This window comes from Malaya genurostris, chromosome 3 (assembly GCF_030247185.1).
Source record: "Malaya genurostris strain Urasoe2022 chromosome 3, Malgen_1.1, whole genome shotgun sequence".
NCBI classification, from domain to species: Eukaryota; Metazoa; Arthropoda; class Insecta; order Diptera; family Culicidae; genus Malaya; species Malaya genurostris.
In genome coordinates, this window is record NC_080572.1 from 289,509,124 (window position 1) to 289,532,236 (window position 23,113).

At 40.0% G+C, this 23,113-nt stretch overlaps 1 protein-coding gene across 1 annotated transcript in view; it reads right to left on the reverse strand.

Annotated features, from left to right (window-relative positions):
- Window positions 1-1,276: 1,276 nt before the first annotated feature.
- Window positions 1,277-23,113, reverse strand: part of LOC131436934 (protein prickle-like) — an 87,649-nt gene continuing 65,812 nt past the window's right edge. Inside the window, exons 4-9 of the mRNA XM_058605931.1 lie at window positions 18,477-18,590; window positions 17,954-18,082; window positions 17,661-17,864; window positions 17,479-17,576; window positions 16,376-17,406; window positions 1,277-2,157 (exon numbers count right to left, since the gene is read on the reverse strand). Of these exons, the coding sequence (XP_058461914.1) occupies window positions 1,691-2,157; window positions 16,376-17,406; window positions 17,479-17,576; window positions 17,661-17,864; window positions 17,954-18,082; window positions 18,477-18,590 (2,043 nt within the window). The 3' untranslated portion in view covers window positions 1,277-1,690. The remainder of the gene's footprint in view (window positions 2,158-16,375; window positions 17,407-17,478; window positions 17,577-17,660; window positions 17,865-17,953; window positions 18,083-18,476; window positions 18,591-23,113) is intronic.

Below are 23,113 nucleotides of genomic sequence, written 5' to 3' on the forward strand. Positions count from 1 at the left end.
TGCTGGGGTGCGAGTAACCATAGGAAAGATCGGGTAACCAACCCCGGTGGGACCTTGCCTGTATGCTGACAGGGAAGGGGGCTTGTCTTTTCTTTACAGAAAGCGAGTCTACCCGAGCGTCTGTTCTCCATGTTAGGAGCGGCTGATTACCGTCCTTGTGTCAGTGTGGGACTCTAAACAGTGCTGCCACGATGACCCTCCGGCAAGACAGGAGCTTGGTGCAGGCCTAACAAGCCGCCCGGAAAACACATGTTACGCACAATCAAGTAAGAAATACGACTCGGAATAATCGGCAAGGACCTACGCGACGGAATAAGGACTACGACTGGAAGCTTGGCACATGGAACTGCAAATCGCTTGGCTTCCAAGGATACGACCGAATGTTGCATGATGAGCTTCAAATCCGCGGCTTGGATGTCGTAGCATTGCAGGAACTTTGTTGGACGGGACAGAAGGTGTGGAAAAGTGGGCATCGAGCGGCTACCTTCTACCAGAGCTGTGGCACAACCAACGTTCTAGGAACGGGATTTGTAGTGTTGGGCAAGATGCGCCAGCGCGTGATTGGGTGGCAGCCAATCAGTGATAGAATGTGCGTATTGAAGATCAAGGGCCGTTTCTTCAATTACAGCATCATCAACGTGCACTGCCCACATGAGACGAGACCCGATGACGAGAAGGAAGCATTTTACGCGCAGCTGGAACGAACCTACGACAGCTGTCCACGGCGGGATGTAAAACTCGTCATCGGCGACATGAATGCTCAGGTAGGCCGGGAGGCAATGTACAGACCCGTGATCGGACTGAGGAGCCTGCACGCGGTAACAAATGACAACGGTCAACGATGCGTACTGAGGACCATCTATGGCGGAGTGCAGATGGAAGACGAAAACGTGAAACCCATCGTACGGACAGCTAAAATCGGACGTCTACGATGGGCTGAGCATGTCGTAAGGATGTCGGACGACAGCCCAGTGAAAATGGTTCTTGAATCTAATCCGACTGGTACAAGAAGAAGAGGAGCGCAGCGAGCAAGGTGGATCGATCAAGTGGAGGGTGATCTCAAAGGCGTCCGTGCCTTGAGTGGCTGGCGACGAGCAGCCATGGACCGAGTTATGTGGAGACGTATTCTTGATACAGCAAAGGACACCCCAGGCCTATAGCTGTTAGGTAAGGTAAGGTATGGGTCTAGTATGTTCTATTGCCAACTTCCCGGACACAAATCTCATCCAAACCTCTACACATGAAAAATTGACCCTTCACAAATGAAACATCCTCGTTCAACTTTCCAGTAAAAATTTATTTCTATCAAACTATTATATATAAAAATTCTTACACATAAGATATGAGCATACATTCTGCTTTGTATTGGTACGTGAACTGTTTGCCTTTGAATACGAAAATCTCTCACAAAATCTCTCGAGTAATTGTTTTGTTTAAAAATATTTTGTTCCATAATATAGAATTTCAACACCGAATAATCAAAATACATTCAAACCTGCAGTTTATACACTGTTTTTTTTTTATTTTTAAATATTATATTACTTTTCCGTTGTCAAAAAAAACACTTGAAATGCTATTTCGATTCACAATTTGGTTACGCGTTACATTCTGTCACGGAGGAAAAATGTACAGCCCTACTTAACCTACAGCCCTCAAAAGGAAGCAAAGTCCCATTGAACTCTCGGGGGTCTCACGATATGATACAGTTTTTATTGTCTTTCTCGTACGGATGGCTAGTCTGCAGTTGCTTCCGCTTCCGGGCGCACGCAAGCGAATTGTTTGGCATATAGTGGATCCGCGTTCCGCCATAGGTCCGCCGCATCGGCAGCTCGTACACGTCGTCGTCGGCGCTGGAAGAACTGGACGAACAGGTAGAACAGACGCTGCGCGCGTCCGAATCATCCCCTTCCGGTTCCAACTCAATCTCGACCGGTGCGCGGCCTCTCCGCCGTGGAGACCGTCGGCTACCGGAGGAGGAGGAGGATCGCGTCTCGTGCTCCGTTCGGTCCGAACGTTGACCGTGGTGGTGATGGCCACCGGATCGGCGCTTCGATTTGGAGGAACGCGTCCGATTACCACCGGACCGGGAGCAGTAGTTTTTCGTGCGGGGCAGCGAATCCTGGAAGTCTCCCTCGAAGCGAACTTCCTTCTTAATTACTGAAATGAGCAGGATTTGGGAGAGATGGCATTTAGTTGTGCGTTCAATAATAATGAAGGAATCATGAAATGTAATATTTTGGTATACTGTGAAATCGTGACTGACATTAAGTTTGAATTATTTTACAAGTAGGATAAAAATTTGCATTTGAGATAGCAGTTAAACATTCAACTTAAATCGAGGAAACTTAAAAAATCCAATTGATTCTACATGAGCACAAGTCTTCAATATTATTTCAAATTCTTTCACGACGGTGCTTGCATTCAATTACTAAGCTGCAACTATCCGGAACTGTAAAAATGAGTCATTTTTGTTTTATCTCAGAAGACGAAAATTTACACGTTTTTATCAGATGGGCTGCACATCAATGGTATAAAGCTTTTGACGTAGCACTACGTTTTTCTTACCGAACTGACGTCGGTGTCATTTCGCAAATTTCACACATCGAGACTTCCGAAACCGGAACAGACAGTATGAAACTTGGAAGACCCATCCTCCAGTAATTCCAGAACCGAAGGTCGGATCCGCATAAAGTCGGTAAAGGCTTGATATCGAGGTAAGTTCTTATTACTTTTCCGGTATTTTTGGAACCAAAAGTCAAGTACCGGTAAGGCAAAAGTCAGTTTGATCGGCCAGTATAAAATCGCTTCTTGTGATTGCATACAAATTTACTGAATTTTATCCGGATCCGAAATTACAGGGAGGTGAATTCAAAATTTCACACTGCCATTAAAAGTGGCAATACAAGAAACCTATTGTTTCGCTATTATTTGACTAGCTTTCCGAAATGTGTTTTATACGGCCATGCAACGGAACGGCATAGAGGAGCATTTCAGAACGAAGAAAAAGGCTAAGTTTCCCAAAAAAATCTTTCACTTGGCAAGCCATATATAGCTGTGATCGAGCAAGCCAAAGCCAAAGTTCCGGTAAACAAGAGAATGTATAACGTGAAGAATAGCGAAAGAAGCGATTGTTGTCATTCCTATGCAGCCATGACGCTTCCTCGCTATTCTGGCTTGATTTGGCATCTTGTCACTACGCTAAAGATGTTTCAGAATAGTAGGAAGCGAATCGAGTCAGCGTTGTATTGAACTGGAGTCAACTCAAAAGCTCGTAATTGATTCATTCAGCCTAATTAAGTAACTGTAATTAGTTTTAGTATGACTGATAATACACAATTAGATGAATAGGACAAGGCATCTTGGATTGAACTAACAGCAAATTGGTTTTATTCCAAATTAAATCTGATTTTTTCGTGAACCAACCTTATCGACTAGATGGTACTCAACTAAACAATATCAAATAGAACAGTTGTAGTTTTAGCCAAAGCATCTTCAGCAGCTCATAGATGCATAATAAAACAGAAAACTGAACTGAACGTACTCTTAGACGACAACTTTTAAGTTCTATTTATTCTAGAAGTACTAACCGATAGTCCCACGACAAAAGGGCCTTACTTTCTCTTTTGATTATTACGGAGCCATTATTGCAAATTCTCTGAAGTTTCCAATCTAAATCGAAAGCTTGTAGTTTTACTTTGAAAGTTTATCGAAGAGTTAAGCGTCAAATATAAAATCAGTTCGGTAAATCGTGAAAGAAAAAGTAAACAAAGAGAAACTGAAATTTGAAGTTAGGCCCTTTTGTCGTGGGACGGTCGTAATGTCAAACCTAAAACTGATATACGTAACTGTTCTATTTGTTCAGTATTTGAAACACGAGTAGAACCAAAGACAAATAATAAGACTTGAGGGTACCGAAGAAAAACTGAAATAATTGTGATTTATTGTAGAGGTCTTCCGGTACCTTCTAAAAGGACTGCGGACTCAACACTTGGCGGTGGTGCGCAAGAACCAGTGAAGCCGTGAGTGAAAATAAACAAATGTTATCGTTGTCGCTAATAGTAACAAATTGCTATTTAGAAAGATGGGGAAGCTTAGCGTTCTGAAAAAAACTGTCGGAGAAAATATCCTACTGTTTCTTCGATCAGATTTCCAAAAGGAAACATAATGGTTTGGTCAAATTTTAATGAACCGGTGGTCGGGTTTCTTTTTTCTCAGTTTCATTTATGTCGTTTTCGCTTGAGAAAACTGAACCTGGCCCAGGGTAGTTTCATCAAACAAACACTTTTCACAAAACTGTGTTGATTTCGCACTTAGCAACGGGGTTTCGAGCAAACATGATATAAAAACCAGGTTCGAAACTGACTCGATTTTCAGTTCAATAACGTTGAAACTAGGTGCGAAACTGGCTTCAAACAAACGGTTTGACAGCAGTTAGAGTGAAACTGGGTTAGGTTTGGCATCAAGCGAAAACGACATTAATGAATTACCTTCTCCGTTTTGCTGATGTTGATTCCATTGCGAAACATCATGCTGTTGATCTATGCACAGGTGGCGATATTTCAATTGAATCTTCAGTGCTTAATAGAAATGGTTCCCGATACAATGACACTTTTATTATCACCAAGTAGGGCAACGGCTCCCCATCTCATCTCATTTGTAAGAACGTTACCTCAAAAACCCGATTTAGCCACTAAAACCACTATAACTATTTCAAATGTCTGCTTCATTCGCCTTGCTCCAATGGGAAAGTGTGACAATAGCTTAAATGTTTATTTTGAAACATTTCACATTTCAGGTACGTGAAAAATACGATTCATGTTCGAAGTTATGAGATGAAGTTATATCAGTCGGTGTTGAACAGTCGTTCGTATAGCTCATTGATACAAGGCTTCAGTCTTTTTCGAGGCTACCTGATTCACTAACAGTCTTTTTAAAGACTAACAATTAGTCAGCCTTTCTCAAGGCTATACAAAAAGTGATATTCTAATATAATCAGTCTTTTTCAAGACTAAGAAAATAATCAGCTTTTTTTAAGGCTAGCTATTCAAAGAACTATTCGTCGAACTAATCAGTCTTTATCAAGACTTTTCCAAACTAAGAGTCTAATCGAAGACTAATTTAGCCTAGCTAAATTAATTTCAAATTTCATTCATTTCAAAAATGCCTGCGTCCAACCGGAAAGGCAACAAGCCTAAGGCTAAAAATATTTCAATACGGAATAAATCACAATCCGTAATTCAACATTTTTCGATTAACATTCACGATCTTATAGGATCTGAATGTAAAAATAAAAGATAACGGACGGATTTCCCTTCTTTTGATTCTATGCCGTCTAACAATATTTACGAGATTCTTCCTGAATCCGATTGTAGCGACATAGAAGAAAATTGTTCAAAAATTCCCAAAATGGACGCTTGTCGTTCTGGGAAGAAACGTCAATCTATGCTACCAGTGACGGTGATGATTTCCGACTTCAAAGCATTTCGTACTAAGCTTTCTACTTTTCTCCCGGAAGTAAAAGTCTCATTTCAAATCGGATGAAGAGAAGAATGTCGAGTCTTGGTTGATGGATTGGAAGATTACGAACGTCCTATCCGATATTTGTCCGAGAAACTTCATAAATTTTATTCATATCATATAAAATCAGACAGACCCTTCAAGGCTGAAATCAAAAACCCGTTACAAATGCCACGCCTAATTCTTCTAAGGCACTTATTTCTTCCAATTTAAAACAAAAAACAGGTACGCCTTCCAATTCGTCTTCTAACGAAAACAATTTATTGACAGGTAGATCGACGTCGTCATAATCTTTTTCTAATGTTAGTTACGCTAGTGTAACAGGTAGAAATCTACCATTTAATTCTTCTAATGTAAATAATCAACATACAGGAACGCCTTACAGTTAATCTTCTAACAAAAACATTTTATTAATAGGTAGATCGGCCAAATCATCTTCTTCTAATGGCAGTCTACCTACCAATATTCCTTCACAAATTAAACCATATTCTAAACCTTTCTGGAAACTTTCTATGGTTCTTAAGAAACCTCAGAAACCAATTCCTGCCCTCAAGGAAGGAAATCAAATACTTCTTACAAATGGCGAAAAAGCTCAAAAACTTGCTCAGCAGTTCGAGAGTGTCCACAATTTTAATTCGAACGTGAGTCCTATTGAAAATGAAGTCTCACTGAAATATGAGCATATTTCAACCCAAGTGTTATCACAAGATGTTGCCTTGAGATTTCTGGTTAAAATTTTCAACAAGTGTTTTTCATTAGCTTACTTCCCAAAAAGATGGAAAAACGCTAAAGTAATTCCTATCCTCAAACCTGATGAAAACCCACCAGAAACGTCAAGTTATCGACCAATTAGCTTACTTTCTTCTATCAGTAAACTGTTTGAAAAAAATATCTTGTTGAGAATGATGTCTCATATAAATGAGAATTCAATTTTTTTACCAGAGCAGTTTGGATTTCGTCATGAACATTCAACTACTCATCAACTTGTCAGAGTAACGAACATGATAAAATCAAATAAATCTTCTGGGTTATCCACTGGAGTTGCTCTTCTAGACATAGAAAAAGCATTCGACAGTGTTTGGCACAAAGGTTTAATAGCAAAAATGTCTGATTTCCAGTTTCCTATTTATTTGATCAAAATGATTCAAAATTACTTAACTGATCGTACTCTTCAGGTTAGCTATCAGAATTGTAAATCTGAATTGCTACCCGTACGAGCCGGTGTTCCGCAGGGTTCGAGTGTAGCTCCAATCTTGTATAATATTTTCACTTCTGATCTTCCAAATCTACCCGTTGGTTGTCAGAAATCGCTATTCTGTGACGACACAAGTCTGTTAGCCACGGGTAGAAATCTAAGAGAGATCTGCAGTCGCCTACAAAGAAGTTTAAATATTTTCAGTGATTATCTGTCAAAATGGAAAATTAATCCAAATGCAGCAAAAACGCAATTAATTATCTTTCCTCATAAGCCAAGAGCTTCTTTTCTTAAACCAAACAATAATCACATTCTCAAATTGAATGGCTTGGAATTAACATCGTCTGATCAAGCTAAATATTTAGGTTTAACGTATGACAAAAAACTCACTTTCAAGGACCACATTGAAGTTCTTCGTCATTCGACCTTCTGTCATTCGGCATTTAAGTATATATTCATAAACTATGCTTTATGATGCGGAACACATCTTTGTTTTGTATATAGGGGTGCAAATTAGAAATTCAAGGGTAAATACAAGTAGAAATGTGGTCAGGTTTTGAACACTTACAGCTCAGTCAGTTAAGTTTCAATCAGTAATATTATATCACCAATTGATTGGAAATATATCTACGTATTGATTTGAATGTTCATAGCCATGTATTTTCAATTATATATCATTGAAATGTTGATTGATAACTAGCAGTGTCCTATTTTGTCTGCTAAAAATCTCCGGCATACCGGATTTCTCTGCCATAGACTGACTTTTGAAGGAGTAAGCGATATATCAAAGCATCGCTCTGATTGGTCAATCAATGCAAAAGCAAAGCTGTTGGAAGCACGTGAAGCGAAATTATAGCTATCGTTTCAGTCCTACGCGTAGCATGCCAGAGGTAGGTTGTTGCTAGACAGCTAGACATGCTCTGGTCTTGTGTCATGCAAGCTCGAATGAAATTCCATGTTATGTCGTTTCGCCTGAGAAATTGACAACCACCCCAGGATAAATTTTGAGTGCTTAAGAATAATTTCTAATTTATATAAGATGAACTCGATTGATAATGAAAAATAGTTTATCGCTTCAACCGAAATCGCAGAATGATAGTCATGGTACAGAAACGCTATAAAAATAACTGCTTACATACAAAACTTGAACACAAGCTTGGCGAAAAGAAGCTTAAATATCGATATCCGTATCGCAGGTATGTACAAAGATATAATTGCATACATTAGGGATATTGATGTGATCTCGTCGGCTACAAAAATAAATACAAATCAAGACAAACAGAGTTTATATTTTGGGTTCGCGTGTTTGGTGCTAAGACCAGAGATGCCAGATATTTCTTTGTATAAAAAATCTGTATTAATCTGTATTCACCGGCCTCCTGTCACGACGCCATCTTGATGAGATCAAAATCGGAACTTCAAAATCAGCTGATGGCAACGTAAACAAACAAACAGTAATACATTTGTTTTACGCGTTTACCTTGTTTAGTGCACGAAAATTAGTGAATTTTGGGTCGACTCTCTCACAATAACTTGTCGGTTTACCTTAAATACAGCAGACAGTGTTTTGGTACATCAAGTGGAGACAATTTTCACAATTTGAGAGTCGCGATGAGTATCAAAACATCGCAGTGTTTAGGGCTCGAAACGCGAGGGGCTCAACGTAATCGGTATACTTTCAAATGGCTGGTGCTTACATACCGGTGTCAGATGGGTGGTATTCACTAATAAAATGATCATTCAGTAATAGCCGTTCAACCGAGAAGGTTGTGTATAGAAGCGTACAGTTTAATAACGCTGGTTAGTTTACACGCGTTAAATACGACAACGGTTGAACTACAGGTAGAGACCTGTTGGCAGCATCCGTTAAAACGTAAAATCGTGCTGCATAAGAGAGCCAAGCTGGTGAAGGAAACAACAAAGGGCGTTTCCCAAACTCTACCCAGGCCGCAATATACAGCCACAAGTGCTGAGCAGGAGAGTGCAAAGGCACATTGAAGAAGAAGAGTGCAAAGGCACACAGAAGCAGGAGAGTGCAAAAGCACATCGGTGCGAAGGCACTTCGGTGCAGAAGCATATCGGTGCGGAGCACAAGGAAGAAGGAGACAAGACAACTCGGTCTTTCCACTGCCATACAACACGCAGGTATACACCGGTGACCTGCGCTGGTTACAGCTGGCGAAGACGAAAGCAAATCGGAATTCGAGTGGTGCTGGATGTCAGGTAGCAGTAGCATCACATCCAACAATCAGCATCCAACAAGAACATCTAGAGCAACGAGGATCTACACGGCAGTGCAACGGAGATAGACAACAATTTCAAGGTAGAAGTTTTTTCTTTTCCTTTTGATTGAGTACTGTGTAGTGTTGGTTTCATTTTTTACTTTAAAGTTTGATTAAAAATTTTAATGTAATGGATGAATCCATGGACGTAAATCCTAGCATGAATCCTATACCCCCACGAACGAAAAAATATCAGGAGAGCTCTTCTGGGCCTTGGATAGTCTTTTTTAGACGTATATCAAAGCCATTAAACATTTACCAAATTTCTAAAGGTTTGACATCACGATTCTCTTCAATCAAAGAGATCATAAAAGTAAATAACGATAAAATTCGTGTTGTGGTAAATAATTTGAAACACGCGAATGATATTGTCTCTTCGGAACATTTCAATAAAGAGTATAAAGTTTACATACCCTCCAAAGATGTCGAAATTGACGGTGTTGTTACCGAAGCGAGTCTTTCGGTAGATGATTTACTCAAGCATGGTGTTGGTCGTTTCAAGAACTCTATGCTTGAGGGTGTGAAAATACTGGAGTGCAAACAACTGTACTCAGTAGTTTATGAAGAGGGAAAAAAAGTTTATCGCCCATCAGACTCGTTTCGAGTGACATTTGCCGGATCTGCGTTGCCGTCCCATGTCTATGTCGATAAAATTCGCCTCCCTGTTCGGCTTTTTGTTCCAAATGTAATGAATTGTACGAACTGCAAAAAATTCGGACACACAGCTACTTACTGTAGCAATAAACCAAAATGTATTAAGTGTAAAGGACCTCATAAAGATAATGATTGCAACAAGGAAATTGAAAAATGTATTTATTGTGGGGAAAGTCCTCATGAGGATATTTCAGTATGCACTGCATTTAAAGTGCACAAAGACAAAATTAAGCTTTCTTTAAAAGCACGGTCTAAGCGCACATATGCAGAAATGCTTAAAACGGTCATTGATGTCCCCCCTTTGGAAACCGAAAACGGGTTTTCAAATCTAGAGGAAACAGAGGACTCTGACTCTGACGAAAATAGTGAAGGTAATTCGTTTATCACTACCCAAGGGTCAGTTAAGAGAAAGAAGTCTTCTTCCAAATTACCAAAAAAGACACCTAAAATTTCATCTTCAAAAAAAGATCCCCGTGTTAAACAAAAAAAGTCAAAACCAAAGACTGTGCCTCCTGGTTTGTCAAATTCACAAACCAATCCAGGATCTAGCACAGAAAAAGGTAATAATCCTGTGGGCTCCATTTCACAGCCACCAACAGGATTACTGAAGTTTTCGGAAATTGTTGAATGGATTTTCTCAGCATTCAATATATCTGAACCCTTAAAGACCCTCATAATGGCATTCCTTCCAATAGCTAGAACCTTTTTGAAGCAGTTATCAGCTCAATGGCCAATTGTCTCAGGTTTTGTATCTTTTGATGGATAATTTATCACCCGCCACAAATGATACAATCACTGTCCTGCAGTGGAATTGTCGAAGCATCATGCCAAAACTTGATTCATTTAAGGTTTTATTGCATAGTCAAAAATGTGATGTATTTGCTTTGTGTGAAACATGGCTTACATCAAACATAGCCTTAAATTTTAATGACTTTAACATTATACGTCTCGATAGAGACTCTCCGTATGGTGGAGTGCTTTTGGGAATTAAGAAATGCTGTTCCTTTTATAGATTAAACATCCCTTCAACTTCTAGTATAGAAGTTGTTGCTTGCCAAATAAACATTAAAGGCAAAGATATTTGCATAGCTTCGGTTTATATTCCTCCAAAAGCACAAGTTGGACAGCGACAGCTTAATGAAATGGTTGAAGCCCTTCCTGCTCCACGATTGATTCTGGGGGATTTAAATTCGCACGGAATGATGTGGGGTTCCGTTTACAATGATAGCAGATCATCTTTAATACAAAACATTTGTGACAATTTTAGCATGACGGTATTAAATATGGGTAGCATGACACGGATCCCAAGACCTCCTGCACGCCCAAGTGCATTAGATCTATCTCTTTGCTCAACATCAATTCGACTAGATTGCACCTGGAAAATATTGCCTGATTTACACGGTAGCGATCATTTACCAATCATCATCTCAATTAGCAGTAGCAATTGCATTGCTACTTCCGCTAGTATTCCATATGATTTGACAAAAAATATCGACTGGATTAAATACCAAAGTAGAATCTCTAGTATTTTGAATTCAATGGAAGAGCTCCCTCCACTTGAAGAATATGACTTCCTCATTTGTTCGATTCTGGAGGCAGCAGAACAATCCCAAACTAAACGCTTTCCTGGGCCAACGACTAACAGAAGGCCTCCCAACCCCTGGTGGGACAAAGAGTGCTCAGAGGCTAAACTCGCAAAACAAAATGCTTGCAAGACGTTTCTAAAACGGGGAGGAGGAACTCCTCAGAATTTTGAAAAACTTATGGTTTTAGAAACCAAGTACAAGAGCATACTTCGAACCAAAAAATGTAGCTATTGGAGACATTTTGTCGAAGGTTTGTCAAGAGAAACCTCAATGAGCACTCTTTGGAACACGGCCAGACGAATGAGGAATCGTAACATGGGCAATGAGAGTGATGAATACTCGAACCGATGGATATTTGACTTTGCTAGGAAAGTTTGCCCAGATTCTGTTCCTACGCAGAGCATTATACGGGAATCTCCTCCAAATAATGGTTTTATTAATAACCCATTTTCAATGATGGAATTTTCTATAGCACTCTTGTCTTGTAACAATAACGCCCCTGGGTTGGACAGAATTAAATTCAACTTGGTGAAGAATCTGCCCGACCTCGCAAAAAGACGTTTGTTGGAATTGTTCAACAAGCTTCTTGAGCAAAATATTGTTCCACCTGACTGGAGACAAGTGAAAGTTATCGCCATTCAAAAGCCGGGGAAACCAGCTTCCAATCACAACTCATATAGACCCATTGCAATGTTGTCCTGCATCAGAAAATTGTTCGAAAAAATTATTCTACGACGTCTCGACACTTGGGTCGAGACGAACGGTTTGTTGTCAGATACTCAGTTTGGCTTCCGTAGAAATAAAGGGACGAATGATTGCCTTGCATTACTTTCGTCTGACATCCAAATTGCCTTCGCTCAAAAGCAACAAATGGCATCTGTATTTTTAGACATTAAAGGAGCATTTGATTCAGTTTCCATTGATGTTCTTTCAGACAAGCTTCACCAACATGGACTCCCAGCGGTTATAAATAATTATTTGCACAACCTTTTGTCAGAGAAACGCATGCATTTTTCACATGGCGATTTGGTAACATTCAGAATTAGCTACATGGGTCTACCGCAAGGCTCTTGCCTCAGTCCGCTCCTCTATAATTTTTACGTAAATGACATTGACAGCTGTCTAGTAACCCCATGTACACTAAGACAATTGGCAGATGATGGCGTGGTTTCAGTTACTGGACCCAAAGCTATTGATCTGCAAAAACCATTGCAAGATACCTTAGATAACTTGTCCGTTTGGGCTGTCCATCTTGGTATCGGTGTGGTTTGATTCCAAATGCACGTGGGGAGGACACATTAGATTTCTGATAACAAAATGCCATCAAAGAGTAAATTTTCTTCGAACAATAACAGGATCTTGGTGGGGTGCTCATCCGGAAGATCTAATAAAATTGTATCAGACAACGATACTTTCAGTGATGGAATATGGATGCGTTTGTTTTCGTTCCGCTGCAAACTCTCATATTATCAAACTTGAGCGAATTCAGTACCGTTGTTTGCGAATTGCCTTAGGCTGCATGCATTCGACACATACAATGAGCCTTGAAGTTCTGGCGGGAGTTCTTCCATTAAAAGATCGATTTTGGGAGCTTTCATCACGCCTGCTAATAAGATGTGAGGTGCTGAATCCCATGATAATTAATAATTTCGAACGACTAGTCGAGCTTCGATCTCAAACAAAATTTATGACAGTATATTTTAACCATATGTCACAGGAAATCAACCCTTCAAGATATATTCCTATCCGTGTCAGCATCCTAAGTGCCCCTGACTCAACTTTATTTTTCGATACATCCATGCAGCGTGAAGTGCGTGGAATCCCGGATCATCTACGCTCGACGGAAATCCCAAAAATATTTTCAAGTAAGTTCAGGCATGTTGACTCTGAGAAAATGTTTTATACGGACGGATCGCGAATTGAAGATGCGACAGGGTTTGGTATGTTCAACAATAATGTTTCGGCCTCATTTAGGCTTCAAGAACCTGCATCTGTTTATATAGCAGAGCTAGCAGCAGTTCATTATAGTTTGAGTGTAATCGTCACATTATCTCCAAACCATTATTTCCTCTTCACAGATAGTCTGAGTGCAATTGAAGCCATTCGCTCAAACGCTGCTGGCAAAAATGAACCGTTTTTCCTGGGCAAAATAAAACAGTGCCTGAACGACATATTGAACAATAATTATCTAATCACTATAGTCTGGGTCCCGGCTCATTGCTCCATTCCTGGCAATGAAAGAGCCGATATTTTAGCCAAACGTGGTGCAATTGAGGGTGAAATTTATGAGCGACCGATTGCTTTCAACGAATTCTATAGCTCGTCTCGCCAAAGAACACTTGCCAGCTGGCAAGCATCTTGGGATAGAGATGATCTGGGTCGGTGGATGCACTCAATTATTCCGAAAATATCGACAAAGGCATGGTTCAGGGGACTGGATGTGAGTAGGGATTTCATTCGTGTGATGTCCAGACTCATGTCCAATCACTACACGTTAGATGCACATCTCCTTCGAATTGGGCTCTCCGAGACTAATCATTGTGCTTGCGGAGAAGGTTATCGGGATATTGATCATGTCGTTTGGACATGCGTGGAGTATCGTGATGTCAGATCTCAACTAATAAATTCTTTGCGTACCCAAGGTAGACTATCCAATATCCCAGTTCGAGACATTCTTGCTTGTCGTGACCTTTCATACATGAAACTTATTTATCATTTCATAAAGAAAATTGGAGTTTCAATTTAATAAAGGCCCCTTTTAAGACTTAGTTCTGATCCCAGCTGCGTCCATGAGTTCAACCAATAGCTAAATTAGAATAAAAATTATGTAATGACACAAACAAACTCGAAACAGTTTATGAAATTATCAACAAAATGTCTGAAAATAACAGCTTATTGTATAAATTATAGAAGTTAATCGTTTGGTTCAAATAATATTTCCGAGTAGATTTCATAATTAATGACGAGTTACCTAAGATGATATTTAAGCTATAAGAGAATATGTTTTAATAAATTCAGAACGTTGTGACTATGTTAGAATTAAATTAGGATAAGAATATTATGTAAAAGTGATGCTACGGCGAAGAAAAACTTATGTAAACTGCCTTAAGAAATAAACGTATTTATGGAAAAAAAAAACTAATAAAATGAAATTCTTACAACAAAATGATGCTAAAAGATGTTATTCCAATAGATTGTGGTTGTAGGATGGTAGTTTCAATCAGTCAATTCAACGACGAAGTTTCATAGTTTTTTTTTAGCCACAATTGAATTGCAATTCCATATATTTATCTAGTTTGATATTGATGATTTTATAATTTGACATGGAATTTCAACGCCCAATATGCAACGTCAAATCGGTTCATACAACTCTCAGTTTGACAGTAAAGTTTCATGATGCCATTACTTCCTTGAATGAAGTACTGTCTTTGACCGTATCTTTTTCCAATAAATCATCTTTTCTGTTAGTTTTTCATTCATTTGGCTTTTCCAATATTTGTTTCCACTCAGTCATTGAAAAAAAAATGAATATCAGTTCAAATTGGTTTCAAATTATAATATAAATGGATTTCACAGATTTTCATATTAATTTGTGATTTGTCCGTTGATTGATAGACTTTCATATCGTCACTGGAATCAAATACTAAAAGTTAGCTCAGACAGAAAAGTTAAATTTGTTCTCTCTTACTTTTTTGTGAGATCTATATAAATCTGTATTAAATTGAGGAAATCTGTAAAAAATCTGTACTCTGAATTGAATCTGTATGGGCATGTAAAAATCTGTATAATACAGAAAAATCTGTATAAATGGCATCTCTGGCTAAGGCAAGACCTGACAACTGGCTTCATATTCTTCCTTTCGAATCATCGTTCTCGTCATTTTCGCCCTGTGGAATCAATACCAACGTATCGGCTACAGTGTAGCCATATTTACAGATTTTTTTAATAATTTTATGCTAAGAAAAAAATATTTATTTAATTTAAATTTATAGACTCGGTTTTTGATTTGTAATAAACATGAAAAATATTTTGGTGAATGCATTTTTTATTATATATTAATGCTTAAAAACAGTTAATTGAGCTTTGATGACAAAACACGAAATATCTCATGTTGAAACCAAAATCGAATCCATTGCTGACGTACTACCGGATCTTTTGGAAACCAGAAAAAGTCAAGTTTGGATAGAAATGCTTAGTGCGACCATAGTGTGGAACACAACAGTTCATTCTTCTCGTAAAACTAAACACACTTTCGAGTTTACACTAATTTAACAAATCTTTTTTGGTTACACTTTAATTCACTAAAAAGAAAAACGGCTTGATGCTGACTTTATTTACACAGTGCTGCCACTATAAACATTTATTACAAATGAGATTGAAAAAAGTGAAACATTCTCTGAAAATTTTCATTTTCATTGGTGAGCCAAAATTATACATTTTAATAAACTTGTTTTCTAATTTTCTTTATACTTGGCATCATACCCTGCAAAAGTTTTTTCTTCTCACAATGTGCGGGTAGCAACATCAAAATCAGCCAATCAGAAACTGGTCCATTTTAGAACAAAAGTAGCCCCCCCCCAAGTTGTCAGGTCTTGTCTTAGGTTTGGTGTCGGTTCCTAATAAAGATCAATCTAAGCAGACTTTCGTGCAGTTGCGGATTCAAAATTCTGACGGTTGATTGAATTGTTTGATTGAAAATGTCGATCATTAGAAATTTTGATTGCCTTGTTCCACATCAATGGCTCGAACATGGGGCTGATCCTTGTAGTTTTTATCAAAAATTACGTTCAGTGTCGAAATTCATTTCTGGTTGAATAAATACGTCTACAAGCAAAATTGCCGTATCTGAAGTGAAGACCAGCCAGAAGCATTGCAAGAGCTACCGATGCATCCCAAAAAAGTCACTGTTTGATGTGGATTATGGGCCGGTGGCATTGTTCGTGAAATATCGGCCGATATGTTGAGGAAAGTTACTCAATGTTTTGTGTTATATCTTATACCTCTTAAAGTTTCGCAAGCAGCGTAACTTTGCATCTTCAATTTGAACTGTTAAGTTTGCACTTGTTCCGCTAGTTCAAGCCGCACTGCTCTGCACGGACAAGTCGAAGAGGAAACGTAGAAAAAATAATTCCCCGACTTACCTATTGGTGGCGGGGTTGGTAGTTCAACGATGGAGTGTGACGCATCGGACGCATTCTGGATGGCATCATCCGGGTCTATTGCACTTGATTTGTCCAACGGGCTAATATCGTCGTATGCTGGCTGCGGATGATGATAGGGTGATTGTTGTTGTTGGTGTTGCTGCTGCTGCTGAAGCTGTTGGGTTAGCTCCGGCATCGATGAGGTTAGTGCTGGATTGGTTTTCGCTATGCTGGGAACGCTGGTTAGCTGCCCGTGCTGATCGGCTTGCCAGTTGTCTAAGCTTAGGCTTAGATCCGTCAGATCCAAAGGTTGCCGGCTACGATCCTTGTGCAGTAGCCGGGTAAGTTCCGGTGAACACTGAGGGATTCTTCGGTGGCTGGAGTTCAGCGGGGGCAAAGATTCATGCTGCTGCGGTTGATGGTGGTAATCAATCAGGTCACCACCTGTTTCGGTGTAGGGATTCGTGCGGGATGACACGGGCGAGGTAGCTCCACTTCCGGTGTAGGTTGGCAGTTCGTTATCCGCCGAAACGGAGAAATTGTGTTCGTTCAATTCGCTGCCCGCCGGAACCGAACTTGATATGTTGGTGGATATTTCCGTGTGCGAGTGTTTGGCAGGGCTGGACTGAGGAGTACTTCGCTCGCTAATGGGACTCTGCAGCGGTTCGGGTGACTTTGGCAAATGCGGTTGATATTCGGTACCGTCGTCCAGCGGACGTTCACTTCCTCGCAGGCGAGCTCGCGTGGGCAGAACGGTGGGCACTGAACCGTCGGAAGGCGTGGGCGGCTCACCTTTACTACACGCTATAGAGCAATAAATCTCACCCCGGCGTGGCAAGAATGGCCGACCGAGCAGCGAACATCGACAGGTACTACAGGCAAAGCAACTGTCCGTCGCATGCCAATGCTGACCATCGTGGCTCATTTGACCCTGGTCCACACCGATCGGTTCACTGCAGAAATCACAGTATTCGGCAAACATGGCGTCGAAGCAATGCAGACAGTACGGTTTACCATCGCGCATTATGTACCTGCGAACGGGGGGAAAAACAGTTTAGAACATGGGCTCGTAAAAATAAAATTAGCAAACACAGTCACAGTACCGTTGACCGCCGAGCTGTTTGTCGCACTCGAAACAGGCAAAGTGCTTGATGTGCCACGCCCGACCTTCCGCCTCCGTGCACTCATCGGCCAGTATAATCTGCAAAACGCGGAACGTACATTCAATCACGGTTCGACCGAACGAATGTGTGTTACGAATTGTCTAATTTCGATTAATCGTTACCTCATCGCACGCCGAACACCTCGGTTTCAGCGTCTCCGCGTGGTGTCTTCCGCAGTACAACCGGGCCTCCCGGTGGAAGTAAATCAGATCGACCAGCAGTTCCTTGCACACCGAGCAAATGAAGCAAGCCGGGTGCCAGCAGGTGCCCGGATCAAACCGAGACGCCGAGACTCCCATGTCACCGGAGGAAATGCATTCGCCACACTGTGATTGGAGGAAAAAAATACAGGGTAAAACCGTCACGTCATAATCCAAGCAAGTCACGACTTGCGATCCGATGCGATAACACTTACCCCATCGCAAATCTTATTCGTGGCAAGCTGCTTCACCGTACCGCGGCCAAGTGCTTCTCGTTTCCGTTGGGCGGAGAAAAGTTTCAGCTCTTTGCGCTCTTCATCGGTCAATGAATGACAGTATCGCACCTGGAAAATGTGTGTGTTGTGTTTGTTCGAAATCGTTCGAAAACGACGAACACACATGAACAACAAGAAAAAAAATAACAAAAACCGATCAGAAAATATTTACTTCACCACGCGTTGTTTGTTTGCGTTTGGTTTGTTTGCGCATTTTTCTGGTTGAATGTTTTCTCCAACCAACCGACGAAGTAGGCTTTGCGCTTAACGGAGCTGGCGGGTAGTGAAGTGAAGTGCGCACTAGCGAAAACCGAATAAATTATTTATTTTTATTTTATCTAACCGTTTTTATTTTTCACAAGTGGACGACACTGGCCACCACCACCACCACCACCACCACCACCGGTCCATGATTGCTTTGCATTTGCTGCTCGGCTTGTAGATCTGCTAGAGACGGACTTACCTCATTATCGTGGGGTGGAAGCTGCTGGAGCAACTGGCGGACCCGATGACGCTCGCCGATACTGTTTACGTACGGAACCTTGTCCTCGGGGATGGCCGAGAAGTACAGATGGACCTGTTTGTTGATGAGCAGAGTAAGAAAAAGGTAAACATTGCGTGATTAGAAGAAAAGCACTTATAATAAAGAAAATGACACCTAGTTGTAGGATCGCGTTTTCTAACCGATCGACCAAGACCGAGAGAGAGTGCAACTATGCACTATCAGTAAAACAAGCATTCAAGCTAATGGGCGTTAGGAACTGGACCGTTCCCGCATACAATCTATCGACAGACAGACAGACAGGTCAGTACGATTAGCCCGTCTAGTAACTTCCCATCTCTATGACTCAACATAAATGTCCTCCGTCGGTCGGACCCAAATCGTTAGACAGCACAGCTGGCACTTATCACTCGAACACTGCCGCCGAGTCCAGTGTTGAGTGCGCGAAGTGTTGCGGACGGAATGTTATGTAAATCATTCGCATTAAGGGCACTCGATACCGGGCCCCAACATACTCTCCGTTGATCGAGTGTGTCATCGGGTTTTGAGTTACGGAGGCTGCTTGTGCCGGGAATCGAAAAACGGTTTGTGCCGCATTCCACGAGCCGGGCGGAATTGGAGAAGTTGGAGATTTGAAGCGTGAAATGTTTCATATCTGGGAATCAATCTGATTTGTTTCCTGTGCTAATAAACTATTAAACATTTCACTCATTCGGAGTCATGATTAAGTGTTTTTACATTAGCTGTGCAAAAAAAAATGCGACACGATGCTATTTGCTAACGAGCCGGTCTCGCAGGACAACTTGAGGCCTCTTTGCCCGGTGGAGCCAAGAAAATGATAGAAAGTTATGAAGATTGATGGAGCTCTAGCACCTTACGTCTAGGAACGACAAATTATTTCTACTACTTTAAAGCAATCTATTAAACAAATCAATAGTTAACACATTACTTAACAAGTCGTGTAACTGACACCGGATGGCTCTATCAATGGAGTTGAAATTTTGCGTTTTCAAAATGTCGCCTATTGAAAAGGAAGTGAAAATTAAGGTTCTGGACACATGACTAAGTGAGAAAATTGGCGAAGCGGTTTGGAATTCATCATGCCAGTGTTAAAACCATCATTAATAAGTTTGGGGAACACTATTCTATGGATGAGCTACCAGGAAGAGGCAGAAAACCCGGTTCTTCCAACCCGAAACTGGACCAGAAAGTGGTATCTCTAATCATGAAGAACAAATCAATGTCAATACGTGATTTTGCCAAAAAAAGCAGGAACGAGTGTCGGAATGATCCAGCGTATCAAGAGGCGGAATCACCTGAAGACATACAAGAAGCAGAAAATCTCGAAACAAAGTGTAGAACAGAAGAAGCAAACAGCAACAAGAGCCCGGAAATTGTATTCACGTCTTTTGCAAAAAAAACTCTTCCAGGTCCGCAATACTTTACTGTCGTCGGTGGGGAGGATGTGAGCGATGCGGACAGGTCGTTTCAAGTGGTGAAATTCAGTCGAAAGGTACTGGTATGGCAAGCAATATGTTCTTGTGGTTTGAAGTCAACCATTTTTTACACTACCGGAACTATAAATGCAGAAATCAATCGATCTGAGTGTCACCAGAAGAGATTGCTGCCTTTTTATAAGAAGCATAGTACTCCTCCACTGTTTTGGTCGGATTTAGCGTTGGCTCACTATGCCAAAACCACTCTCAATTGGCTTGCGAAAAAGGGTGTAAATTTCGTTGAGAAAAACATCAATCCACCAAATTGCCCTCAGCTTCGACCCATCGAACGTTACTGGGCAATCGTGAAGAGGGTCTTCAAGAAGACTGGTAAGGCAGCAGGGAACATGCAGGAGTTCAAAAAAAATTGGGCTCAAGCGTCCAAAAAATGCGATGCAACACTTGTCCGGAACTTGATGAAGAGCGTTCGATCAAAAGTTCGAAAATTCGTGAAGGAATGACTTAAATTTCATCCGGTATTCATTATGCTCAAGTTTAACCTCGTATAATCAAGGATCCCCCGTGTAAAAAGAGACCTCCAGGGTTGTTACGAAAAATTTCAAAATCAAAACGCGCGAAGTCGAACACTAAAACGCGCGAAATTCGCGCGAAGTTGAAAACTAAAACGCGCGATATTCGAGTGAAGCGTTAAACAACTATTTTCATGCAGGTGATACTTTACGCAGTACTTGAAAATTCACTTAAATATAATTTAAAAACCTGCATAAGTTTGTCATATGAACACAATAAATAAGTCCGCATACAGCACGTCACTTTCGAGAAACCCAATGAAAACGATTTCATTATTATTCTTCATCTTTTTCGATGCCCTTAGTTAAGGAGCAAGACTTTTTGCAAGCGTATGAGTAATGTCAACAATATGTGCGTAAAAACAAATTCCGGTGCTTCTTTTACTGATTTTAATCAATAAATCCTTTATATGGTTGAAAAATAAACAAATCAGTTCATTTTGCTTAAAATTGCATTTCAAGAAAAGCGAAAATCTTAATCTAAAACTCTTCCGCTTTCCTTACAACTGCTCGAGAAAAATTATCTCAGTTTCAGCTTACTTCCACTGACACATTTGATTAGCAACAAACACATTCCTGTATGGATTTCCTCTTGCAGAATTTTTTTCCGTAGCTTCTATAAGTAAACCCGTAAAATAGGAACCTTCAATTTAAAATGCGATGGGCAATTGAAATGGCATGTTGTCGTAAAACTATTTATTTTTCCCGGAAAACTACTTTTGTAACAGAAAATATTTAGTTTTGCTTATTTTGTGTAGCGCAATCTAATACAAATGATTTGAAGCAGTGTTGCCAACTTTTTTTTTATTAGGAAATTACAATCTATATTCATAAAATGTAAGCAATGTTCCATCAAAAGTTGGTGAAAAATTGTTCAAAACTACAAGTTAACTTGGTTTATTCCGTACATTAATTAATACTCTCTGATGTACGGAAAATGTTACAGTAAAAATAGAAATGCTTACAATTGTGATTTTGAAAGAAGTGAAACAGATCTCATCGAAGATATTTTTTTTTTTGCTTCGACATCTTTATGCTCGGCAAACATTTCCTTCTTGGTAAGAAGAATTTTTAGGTAGACCACATCAGGATGGCCTGATTCACTCTTTTTAATATCAGTTTCAATTATAATAGCACCTTCTTCTGTTGTCATCAAAATCATCCAAATGATACATTTTCTTAAATCTAGTGCTTCTATAGTAACTAAATCTAAAAGTCGAAAGAATTGAAACATTTGTTAAATATGCGGAACATGCTAGCAATGAGCTCGTATCCATAATTCATCCATAGTTCTAACATAGGGAATCCGAAGAAAAAAATAGGAAAACTACGACGTCGAATGTCAAATTGTAACAATTGAAAGCTCTATGTGCTCTTTAAAATTGTTTGTGGCATATTATAGTCGAACTTGAATACAGACTTTGTGCTACAAAAAGAGACAACGGAGCATTTAGTGGCATTTAAACCATTTTGAAATAGGAAATACGAAAGTCATCAGCGAACGATAGTTTCATACACTTGATCGAAAAATTTAGATCGTTGAGATACAATAAAATTATGAACGGTCCAAGGTGACTTCCTTGAGAAACTCCAGATGTAACAGCACTTGGTGAGGTTGTACAGGCTGCTTTTTTCACTATCATTTCATTACCAGTTAGATATGATCGAAGCCAGTTACAAAATGATCCGTTTAATCCCAGTCTACTTAACTTGGAGATCGTTATGTGATGATTGATTTCGTCGAACGCAGCAGGGCAAGTTGAAAGCTTTGGCATGGATCCAAGCTGAGTCTCTGATATGTCGTCAGAGCAACTGTGTGTTATAAAATCCAGAACTATAATTTCAAACAGTTTCGATACAGCGCACAAAGCAACAATTCCAAGGTAGTTGGATACTAGACCCTTGTTCACATAAGATGTCTTCCATATTTCAGGAAAAATTCCAGAACGCAAAGAACAATTGAAATTGTTGGATAGTGGAACCCACGAACTATTAGAACATTTTCTTATCACCACGGATGGAATCCCAGAACTTCTTCGTTTCTTTTATTGTCAGACTTCGCTTCGTAAGCCTGTCGTGCAAATTTTGCTTTAAGAATGCGATTTTTATCATACACAAAATTTGTTACGTTCTTTGCATCATTGAATGTATTATCACTGAGACGATATCTTCCATCTGACATCAATATCCTTGAGTGCAAAATGTTGAAATAGCAACTTGTATCACTCGAGATCGAAAAGCATAAAATCGAAATTTTGTCCACTGAAGAAAACATTGGCTATAACCGCCTTCTAGTAAATTTTAGTTTTATCAAGGGAAAATTCGGCCATCTCGACCAATTGCTGAAACGTTCGCCCATCTTTAATTTTTTAGGGTTTCAAAAAAATCCCAAAGTTTCAAAAATTTGCAAAGAATTTTGTGGAATGATGTCTTTTGAAATTCGCGCGAAATCCGCGCCATAGCATCAAAATCTTAGCAGAAACCGCGCCAAATCCGCGAAAACCGCGTAATCCGCGCGACCGTAACAACCCAGGACCTCAGTGTACAGAAACCTTGTCCAAATCCAAACCCT